At 43.2% G+C, this 11,195-nt stretch overlaps 2 protein-coding genes across 2 annotated transcripts; one reads left to right on the forward strand and one right to left on the reverse strand.

Annotated features, from left to right (window-relative positions):
* The first annotated feature begins 743 nt into the window (after positions 1 to 743).
* Positions 744 to 6,487, forward strand: moto (minamoto). Its single transcript, XM_062533159.1, has 8 exons — positions 744 to 911; positions 1,397 to 1,516; positions 1,796 to 1,953; positions 2,063 to 2,167; positions 2,625 to 4,299; positions 4,593 to 4,727; positions 4,889 to 5,084; positions 5,242 to 6,487. Exons 1-8 carry the CDS (start codon positions 906 to 908, stop codon positions 5,421 to 5,423), a joined length of 2,577 nt encoding a protein of 858 aa, XP_062389143.1. The 5' UTR covers positions 744 to 905; the 3' UTR covers positions 5,424 to 6,487.
* Positions 6,425 to 10,264, reverse strand: ccdc43 (coiled-coil domain containing 43). Its single transcript, XM_062533160.1, has 5 exons — positions 10,030 to 10,264; positions 9,212 to 9,302; positions 8,938 to 9,073; positions 8,405 to 8,454; positions 6,425 to 8,280 (listed from the first exon to the last, which is right to left on the reverse strand). Exons 1-5 carry the CDS (start codon positions 10,201 to 10,203, stop codon positions 8,093 to 8,095), a joined length of 639 nt encoding a protein of 212 aa, XP_062389144.1. The 5' UTR covers positions 10,204 to 10,264; the 3' UTR covers positions 6,425 to 8,092.
* Positions 10,265 to 11,195: the final 931 nt, after the last annotated feature.

Below are 11,195 nucleotides of genomic sequence, written 5' to 3' on the forward strand. Positions count from 1 at the left end.
CCGCAATATCTTCCCCACAAACCCGGCAAAACAAAGTATACTGATTAGTTCGTTTTGTTCTAAAATGATTGCAAGGCCCGTACCTTCTCATTCTCCCAGTTTCCTTAACCTACTGTAAACATGACGATTGTAATGAGACCATTATCAACCACAAGGAGGGGCTGTTGACATTCAAAAGCATACAGTCCATAGACAGTAAAAAATCAGTGTCCTATCCGAATTAAAGCGGGCTAAACTTTTAAGTTTCTGAATCTTGTAAACCCATTAAAACTTCTGAACCCACTAACACCTTTGTTCTGAGGGTACCTACACGGAAAATGTCATCCTATGCTACATTACTTCTTTTATGAATTGATTATTGGGCGCACAACTTGCATTTTTCACAGGCAAATGCTTCACAAGTAGACATCGCCTTTCACCAAAGGGCACCTTATTCAAACCAGTAAACCCCAAAATCTCAGCCCAACCACCATCACTGCAACATTCTGGAGAACATGGCATTGTATTGCAGTGGTGTATGTCACATCGCGTATTTCTTAGTTTTCGTATGGAGACATAATCTTCAGTAATCCCGCTTTTACCGTGAATATTTCCTTCCAATGTTGCTATGCTGTTTATTATGCTGCCCACGGAATCATTGGAAGTTAGAAAATGTTACCGACCAATCAGAGCAGAAAACTTGCTGACCGCGACAGAACTCTTCGCGAGGGCTCAACAACGTCAATCAGAACCAAAAAGTTGAACTTGAAGAAGAGCTCGAGAGTCTCTTTTGTGTTTTTGTTTGTTATATTCTGTCAAATTATTTATTTTTCTGTCAAATGAAGTGTTAATATTTAATAATCGTGGGAATTCAATTTGGCGGATTAACTTGTGGAGAACATACAATTTCGTTTGACAACATTTTAATGGAGGTGAGCAATGATGAACGCATTTCAGCCTGACCAGCCGTTAGCTCAGTTAACGAGAAAACATCAACTCTGTTGAAATAGCTAAAGTTAGCTACCTAGCTAGTCCCATAACTCAATATAAATAATCAATGTCGTTTAACCGAACTGCTTATGAAACTAATTAAGGAATTATGTGATTGCGAATTTCATGCCGTTATACTGCCACAATATGTAGTTTGCATACATAGCGTTATACCTAGATACTTCATGTTACAAGAGGTGTGTTGCTAATATGCTAGCAGGTTAAGCAGTTAACTTGTGACTGCATGCACTTGGCTAGCTAACATCAGAGACAGTAATGTGAACATTGGCCATTTGGTAGCCTACCATTTTGTTTTTTGGAGATATTTACGTCCATCTTGAATATCTTCATTCATATGGTTTCATGTGGTTTTGGCTTGTGTAAGCAATATTATTTTTTTGGTAACGACTGCTTCAATTTCTTTAAGGGCAATAATGCATTGAAAAGTCAGTTAAGAGGGAATTTATGCGGTCCAAGAATGGCATTTGATCGGTTCCAAAATGCAGTGTCGGGGTCAGACTCATACTTCTCTCAGCAGAAGAACCAGGTGAGATGTCCGTTACAAAGTTGGTAGGTAGCTAACGTTAACCAATAACAAGTTAAAGAAGGAAAGAATGTTACATTAAAGAAGGGCTAATCTTGCATCCATGGTGATTTACCTTCACATGTTCATATTCTATTAGGGCATACAATTGATTATTTCATTAAATCAATGTTAACTGGTTTACTGAAATGTGTGTTCCTCTTTGCTGTATGAGAGTTATACAAATATATCCTATTTAATATTTTATTTAGATAATCTAACTTACTTACAAAATGTCTGTAGGCCAGTCTCATAGATATTGGGCGGCTGCCTCACCCCTATCCATTACCCGAGTTCTCTCTGCCTGAAGATGCCAACCTCTACACCCCATGGGCAGCTCCAGATGACTATAACAATTTTATGGATTGTGCTCAAAGCAATCCCAAAAATATATTTGAAAGGTAAACCTGCCTGGTCTTTTTTTCTTTATGAGCTTATTGAAAATCAAATCAAATCAAATCAATTTTTGATTTTGACAGATCAGCAAAAGTTTGTGTTTTTGTCCTCAAGGAGTCAGATGGATGCAAACCAGTGTGGGAGTGAGGCTGATCTCTATGGCTTAGTGTCCAATATATTGGAAGATGCTGATCAGTTGGACACCCCTTTTGCAGAAGAGTAAGCACCTTTAATTTATTAGTGCATCATACAAAGCCGTAATGAGGCAATTCAAATTAGTATGGAGTGGTGAGTGAAGAAGTGATAGAGTAAAGTGATGACTGAATGAGGGATAGAGAGGAATAGTTATGGTATATACCCAGTAAAGCAGCAAAAATACATATGTTCATGAATTGACCACCACACACACACACACACACACACACACACACACACACACACACACACACACACACACACACACACACACACACACATACACTCTCATGCAAATCCACATCTACACACTTCTCACTACTGAAAAATATATGGTTATTAAATTAGATATTATTTTGACTGATACAAAAAAAGTTTTGGAATTTTAAATTAAAAGAGGCAGAAATTGGTGCTATTCATATTAGTGCTGGGAAATACAAAAAAAAAGACATTTACAGTAGTGTTTCATTTTACATTGCAGAACCCAGGGCAATCTGAAGCGTGCTTGGTCCCCTAAGACCATGAGACAGAACAGCTTACATCAGTACTTCACCCCAGAACTGAAGATGCAGCTGAACTCCGGCTTCCAGCCCGGTCTGGGCTACTCTGACCCCCAGCTCAAGGCTCTGCGGCAGCTCACGAGCAAGGACGTTCAACTCCGAGCCGACTGCCTCCAGCATCTCAGTGACTTTGAAAGTGACCCTCTCTGGCTCCTCCCCCCCTACAATGGAGACGCCCAGGCGTACCCCACGTTTGAGACAGAGCTGCCCAGACCCCCGGGCCTAGAGCTGCCCCCCGGGGCCGGCTCATACATGTCCAAGGCCCGCGTGGGAAAGGCTCAAGAGTTTGTGAAAGACGAGGGCCTCTGCGGGATTGCCGGGGCCCTAGAGTCTGGAAGGCCAGGTGAGTCGTACTACGGTGACTACGGGGATGATTTCAGCATGGGCCATGCCAAGCCCAAGATGCAGAAGCCCCTCTCCATGCAGGAGGTGAGCAAGCTGGCGGCCAACATGCAGGCCATGCTGATGGGGGACCAGGAGAGCATCTACTCCCGCGAGCTCCCCCCGAACAGAGCACTGAACCACAGGCACTACGAAGACACAGAACAAAAAAGCCTCCTGTACCCCCGCATCCCTCCAGCTATGCAGTTCAAGAGAGATGTGCAGAGGGACTTTGAGGAGCAGCGTGGGAGCGACCTGGGGAAGAGGCAGTCCCCGCCGTGTGACTTCTACACGGGACTCGGGCAGCAGCAGTGCGACTACTTACCTTCACCCCTGCCAATCAAGAACAGCACCAGCAGCAGCGGTGTCAACGAGCCCAATCTCAGTCAGTATGCTTCGATGTACACTCAGGCAAACCAATTCCATGGCCAAGGCAAGCAGATGTCCAGAGCTGACATGATGAATGGAGGTAATCTTGGGATGCCCAGGTTCCCTACACCCTCTGCTTCTGATCTTCGCTCACTGCTGACCGCCCAACAGCTGCAGAGGGGCCCTGGCCAGAGCTTCATGTCCGACTACAGCCAGGGGGACGTTGGAGCGAGCCTGCAGGGCCGGCAGGGGCCCGGATGTGGCAGCCTGGAGGGCCTCAGGAGAGGCCAGGGAAACGGTGGTTCTGGAGATGGGCCCGACATGGATGTCCACGCTGAGAAGCCACGTATGCACAGCTCCGACAACTGCGCCCCCCAGTGCTTCATGGATGGAAAGTCCAAGCCCCCATGTGGAGACAGGAAACAGGGCCTGCTGCAGAATCCTTACTTGGAGCTCCTGGGCAGCCTGTATGGACCTCAAGCCCTCCAGCACAGCGCCCAAGGGAAGCCTCAGCAGTCCTCGTCCTTCCTGCCCCTGCTCTACCCACCCGTGGGTGGCCAGAGACATGGTGGCTGCAACGCTCTCCCTTCCCGCTCCTCTCATCCCTACAACTCCCTGTTGGACTTCGGTGACGTCGTGCCCGAGGGAGAGGCAGCAGGCTTTAGCCCCTACTTGCAGGAGGCAATGGGATTGGGTGTGGGGGGAGATGGGCCACTGCCAGGATTCCTCTCTGCTCTCAGGGGTCCCAGGATGGGCAGGAGCCGCGGGGGACCCACCAACCAGCTTCACCAGCACCTGGAGGAGTGCTACGAACAGTGGAGGCTCCTGGAGAAGGAGAGAAAGAAGGTGAGCATGGAGATTACAACCGTGCTTATTATGGGCTAATGACATTCTTTGCTTTTATTAGCTCTAGTTTACAAGACACCTGAAGCTATCAGTTGCAGCAACTCAGTAGAAACCTGAACAGATTTATGAGTTGTTTTCTTGTTATCTGTTGAATGTGTGTGGATTTCGGAAGATAATACAGTTAAGACAGATTGTTGTGGAACTGATTGTGGGTTGCATGGGCCGGCCATGGGTCACAACTGACCAGCTGCAGCAAGTCAGCATGTTGATAATGTACCTGTTTTGTCCTGCAGTCTGAGGGTATCCTGACCAAAACTTACCCAGGGAAGCGCATATCAGTGGGAGGCAGCAACCCCCTGCCCAAAGTCCCTCATAACCCCTCCCGAGTGGATCGCCTCATTGTAGACCAGCTGCGAGAGCAAGCTAAGGTTTGTACAGACACCACAGCATGGCCATTGGTTGTTCTTTTCTGTTCACCCTTTTATAGGTGCATCATGTAACTTTGTTGGGTTTTTGTTATTATGGGCCATTGTTTTGGTGTGAATCCGAATCTAAGTGTCTTACCAGTAACGTGTCTGCTGTGGGTCAGGTGATGAGTCTGCTGGGGAGGATGGAGCGGCTGAGGAGCGTCCCCCTGCACGCCAACATCTGCACATCGCTGGACCGGCACCTGGAGGCCATCTACAACACTCAGGCCCGCCGCAGAGAGGAGCTGCTCAGCTGCAGCAACGGTAATGGCGGCTCACGCCAGAGACCCGGGACTACTTTTCTCAACGAGGACAGAGGTGAGGGTTGAATCCACTGGATCTACTACTGTTCATACACACATACACACTCAAGGTGCTTCGGGGCGTGTGTTGAGGTGTGAAGCTGACATGCACTCAGAGTCAGTGTCCTCATGGATGTTTATTTATTTATGTTTGTGTTTTTTTGTCATTTCAGACATTCTCCTGCTGGCCATGGCCCTTAGGGACCTGACCAGCAGCACCAGGAAGTCACGCACAGCCCTGTGGTGCGCCCTGCAGATGACCTTACCCAAGAGCAGCCACGGCCTGGAGAACCCAGAGGCGGACGTCTACCCTGCTGCAGAGATCCACTTGGAGAGGATCACCGCTGTATTTTAGCCCCCTAGTGCAATGACTAGGCCTCTGTCTCAGGGAAGAGAGTAAGGTAGCCTTAACTCAGCTTCATCCAAGACGGGATTTATTCGTTTTTTGACAATGTATATACAATAATATTGCATCTTACGTTTTAGTCAACAGATAGTGTTCAGTGACATTTATTTAAGGACAGACTTTATTATGCTGGCTGTCCCAGTGAAATCTGCCAAACCCACATTAGACTACCAGAGTGGCAGTAGTAAGGTGTGTATCCATGTGAACAGTGAACAGAATTGAGGGACAAATGAGAACTGAGTGGTAGTGCTGAAGATCACAGAAAGTGTATTGTCAAGGGAAGGATAACACCACCATTAAGGCACTGGAATAAATGCGTAATGAAGGGTATGCCATGAAAAACTGCTTAATAGGAAAGGGTAAATGTTTAAAAAAAAATGCTAGCAAAAAAGTTTCTTGTTATTGATTAATCTTGAAATAACTTTAAGCCTGGAATTAATGTTCTGCCAGCATTTGGTATCTTATATACACACATACTGTATGCAAACAACAAACACCAATCTTGAGTATTAATTATTTAAAGCAGTATTTATGAATAATTCCTGTTGTGATTTCTGTAATGTTAATTTCCTTTCTTTGATGTATTTATTGGAATGTTTCTTAACATCCAGCTTTCAGGATTTTTTGTTTTGTTTCTGTGCCAGTAATAATTGTGAAAATCTTGAAAAAAGAATCAGATGATGAAAGTTTAAATTTTCTTGGAGGAATCCATGCTTTATTTATTTCAGGCTCATCAAAACATAAACCTGAGTATCCAAGATTTATTCATGACATCCACAAAATCTTGTTGAAATGTTTGTATTCCTTGCTGTGTTAGAATCATCTATTTTCTCCTTGTGGCCAGCAACCAGCAATAAGGAGTGTAATTTCTAGATTGTGATCAATTAAGTGAACCAACCACACATTTATTTCTGTTCCAACACCAGCGCATTTTAACCATTCTTGCTGTTGAGCATTCATGTCAATCAGAACCTTCTGTAATTAGTTACTTAAATAAACACCCCAAAACACCACTGTTCTCTGCTCACTTTATTTAAGTATAAAACAACTCTGAGAATATAAATGTTCAACAGGATTAAGATCTTTGTTAGGAGGGGGTGGAACAAAGGTCTCCAGCTTTACTCCAGAAGATTTGTGCATGGTGGTAAAGAGCACTTACAGTGGCTTGCCATACCATCCTTGGTTTCAGCCTCTCCTTTCCTTTAACATGCCTTTAAATGTCACATATACGTCAGATGTGCAAAACATCACACACACGGTTTGCCCAAGACAGGGGTGCCCAATTTCTAGGACACTGATGGCTCACACACTCTTTCAGTGTGTTGTAATCTTGTAACCAGTTCAAATGAAGTACAGTATGACCATACAGGTGGAGAACACACGATGCAACCTTATTTCATGCAGCTTAACTGGATCAGATGCCACTGCAATATTCTCACATACAGATGACATTCCAACTACTAAAAACAGATCTGTTTGCACTTTCTTAGAAAATATAGAAGAAACAGCATGGTTAACCCAATCCCCCAATTGATCTCATTCTTCACCTAATGTCTGTGAATAAGTCCAGCGCAAGATTGCTCTAAATCTAGTCATATTAGGGCAGTCTTGCTAGGTTATATTTTCATTTACTTCAACTTAATACATCTGTGCTTGTTTAACAGTTAATTATGATGATTAATAATGATTCATAATCAGAATTAATCAATATTCATAGTCTTACTTTAGCTGGAAATAAAACGAGATCAATCATGGCGATGAATGCAGTCCACTTTCTTTATAATGTCTGAAACTGTTTAAACTCTATAATTGTCAACTTGACGTTTGGTATACCTACTTCTACTGCACAGCTGATAAAAATGATGTTAGTATACAACTGAAAGGAACCGCTTCCAAAGTTAGCGCTTCCAAATTTCAAGTGGCACAGAGCGGCTCTCTGGAGTGGCACAATGTCCAGCGCCTCCTACTGTAACCATCATGAAGCCATCAGTTACACTGAGAGGAACGGGCGGGATTAGGCTCTACTTGTTGCAGGGAGCCAGAGGGAAAAGGTTGTAAAAAATCTGTAAAAAATTCAAAAGTATTTCCAGGGTTGAATAAACTATTTAACTTCTATATTTGAACAAAAGCAAGTTCTCCTTTCCTCCTGTTCCTCTGAGGCTCAAACAACTGATCTGACATGAAGCCCTTCTATTCATACGTAATCTTAACACAGATGACCCTTACTTACGTTACAGCAATCATATGCATTTAAGGCAGAGCTGTTTTGGAGAGATGATACATGCATATTGTCACCCTGAATTAATTCAATATCAAAAATCATACTGACATCGACATCGTGTGTTATGGCAAAAGAAAAACGTTCTGCATGTGGGCTTTACGTTGACAGCAGATCTCTTCGGGAGAGTAAAGCAAAGTACACTTAGACGTAACATGGAAGGTCTGGAAGAAAATATCTAATTTCCTTCCAGTGACATCCACCAAAAGCGCAAACTTCTGGAAAATGTTTATTTCGGTATAAGGAAAATGGCAATTGAGGTGCGAATATGTGATATCTGAGTAGTCCGTTACTTTTGATCTGAGATACTCCGTCCTGCGTCCCATCCCGTCTGGTTGCTTTATCTTTTGCGTTCTCCTTTCTGTGTGCGTTTCTTCTCCTTGTCCTTGCGCTCTTGCTTGGCCAGCTTGTCCTTCTCCCGCTGCATCTTGTCCTGCTCCTTCTTCTTCTGAGAGTCCTCTTTGGCCTGCTCCCGCTGCTGCTTTTTACGACAAAGCACTTCCTCTACGTTAGTGTTTTTAAAGAGGGCTGCGATTCTCTCGTCAAGGAGCCTTCCAGTCTCACAGCAAATAAGATCAATACAAAGCATATCCCATGAGTCACAAGCACATGATTAAAGATGAAGGCACTATTATGTCGCTAGAAAGGATACATTTGTCACTGGGGATGGCCATAGCTCCGGAGGGTTCCTCTTCATCTTCAGTGCAGGTGTTAAGAAAACTGATAGCAAGACATTCAATATGTACGTTGCCAAGGCCATAGTACTTATTATCAGATATTATATCCAAACACACAGTATGTCAGCTAGTTTAGATCACATCTTCTTAGATCATAATGAGCCTGGCTGCTGCTTATAAGTCTCTTTGATGATTGAACCAGAACATTTTCTGGTACGCTATTGATGTGCAAAGTGATGTGTCTAACTTGCCCACGTTTCTTGTTTTTAGGCTGAAAAACATAATTTAGGAAAAAAACAGAGGCCTTCTCATATGTTTCTCTTAACTCCAGATAGACAAGACAGACCACTCATCTAAATAACTCTGGAAGAAATCCGACACACATTATGCGTGCACTTAAAGTTAAGATGGGCTCTTTATAAACTCAAACATCAATGAATACTATAACATTGACATGTAAAACATATATCAAATTAACAACAACAGACCGACAGACACAAAAGGATATTCTTCATCATCAGTGATTTGGGCATACTGCTGTAGTAGGGCTTGTTTTCGTGTCTTCTCCTCCACAGAGACTTCTTTCTGCTTCACAACGATCTGAGCCTGCTTCTCAATCAGGCTAGCAATGGCTTGCACCTCCGCTAAAAAGTGCCAATAAAAAGGGTGAGAAAGCACAGTTATGAGTGATTGCATGTGAGCACAAGCTCCTGAACTACTCTACTTTATATGAGAGAGATCAGACATGACAGTAGCACAAAAAACATGATACCGATCCATACCATCTGCCTTCTGAGTGACTTTAGTCTTGGCACAATAGTCGGTCCATTGCTTTATGATCTCCTGACAGACAGTTTCTAATGCATCTTCTTCCTGTACAAGACAATAATATGTGTTTCACATCAGACTTTTTTTCCCCTTTTTTTTATCATTAGTATGCTGGGCTCACGAGGGCAGATCTTATGGTTTATCAGTGGTTCACTGGAGGGCAGGCCTCCATGTTGTCATTTGCTTTCAGAACACCTTTTTCTTTCTTAATGTGCTTTCACCAACCATGAATGGGTGTCCCCACCTTGTTAAGAGTTTATGCTATGAATAACGTCTAACGAATTACATTTTAAATACTAAGACTGTGGCAAGCATGCTATCAAAACTATCATTAATTGGATACATTTTATGTCATTTGTCATATATTCACAACCGATAAAAATGAACAAGCAAACTTATAGTAACGATGACAAAAAAGAAAAACGCACGTTAAGCCCCTTTAAGGAAGGCCATTCTGTAGGCTAAAAATAGTGACATTAACAATGATCTTCCAAATACGGTAGCTGCTAGCTAACTCTGAAGTATGCCTTCAGAGTGAATCTTAACTTCACTAAGCTAACACTGCTAGTTGGGTTCTTTTGACGCAGTGTTCCTGGCTATTTTGGTGTTTATCTTAACTGGAGGTTAAGAGTTATCTTCCAAAAACAAAAAATGGTAACAATCATAGGGGACCTGTAAATAACCTAAAGAAGGAGGCACAGTCAGTCTAGTCTATTCTGCTGTTCATTAAGCTAGGCTGCTAGTCAACAAGACATGCCCGGCATGCACTGACCAGAAAAGCGGACAGAATGCCTCGTAAGGCGTCAATCTTTTCTTCATCATTCTCCTCTTCCTGAAGAACACCGTGAATGTAAACGGAATATATATCCCTGTCTACTTCAAGGGAATCTAATCGTTCATTTAACCAGTTTTCAAACTCCCCGTTGATTTCTCCGGGCGCAGCCATCTTGGCTGTTCGGGGTCCTTCAATGACACAGGGGTATCCGTACACAGCCTGAATAGAATATGAAGCTCAATCAAAATGTATTTCGCTCAGTGATTCGGAACGAAGTTGTCAATCCGAGTACAGGTTAGAAACTTCAATTGTGTTCATCTATTTGTCTATCAAGCACATTAGATACTTTGTAAATACTATTTTGTTATTCTTTGTTATCATTTAATTAGTAGCTATTCATCGTTGGTAACATTTCTTCAGGTTTAGCTACATGACGATCATAAACTTAAGTTAACATCACGTGTTAAAGTAGTTTAAAACCGAGATCGTAGACCAGCAGTAGCTGCTAACCATTAAAAAAATTCACTGTTGGCCAGTACCCCTGGCGTGACTGAATGCTACTGTCTATGGGACGTAAGACTAAAAGTTAACCGCTAGATGGAGACATGGGTCCATAGATATAGACGTGTATGTCTAATGCATGGGTCTCTGTATGACAGGTGCCCTCACCTGTGACGTAGGCTACATGTGCTAAACGATAAAGTTCTCAGCTTACTGTTTAACTAATTACTGTTTTAAGTTAACTAATGCATAATTATGCAAACCAGATCGAATCACACGAATATATCACATTAACACAACATAGTTCACAGATTATCACAGATTTAACATCACCCCCACTTCACAAAAGAAAAAAGTGTTTACCTTGGGAAATTTGTGAGAGACTTGTAGCCTACACGATATGCATATTTTTGCATATGATTGGACATACGGTCATACATGGAGAAGTGAATATGGAGCGGAGTGTGTGAGAGCAAATGACAAAGAGTTTGAGATAAAAGATGAGAGTGACGGAGGACCAGAGGCGGAGAGAGAGGGGTGGCGTGCCAACAGGCTGATGCTGTCCGAGTTTCTTCCAGGCATCTGGGCTTCTGGGTGGCTGGCCCAAACTGCTGCTGCTGTTTGTGGCTTGAGGGACGGCCATCCTATTTATATCGAGGGGT

This window comes from Sardina pilchardus, chromosome 3 (assembly GCF_963854185.1).
Source record: "Sardina pilchardus chromosome 3, fSarPil1.1, whole genome shotgun sequence".
Taxonomy (NCBI): domain Eukaryota; kingdom Metazoa; phylum Chordata; class Actinopteri; order Clupeiformes; family Clupeidae; genus Sardina; species Sardina pilchardus.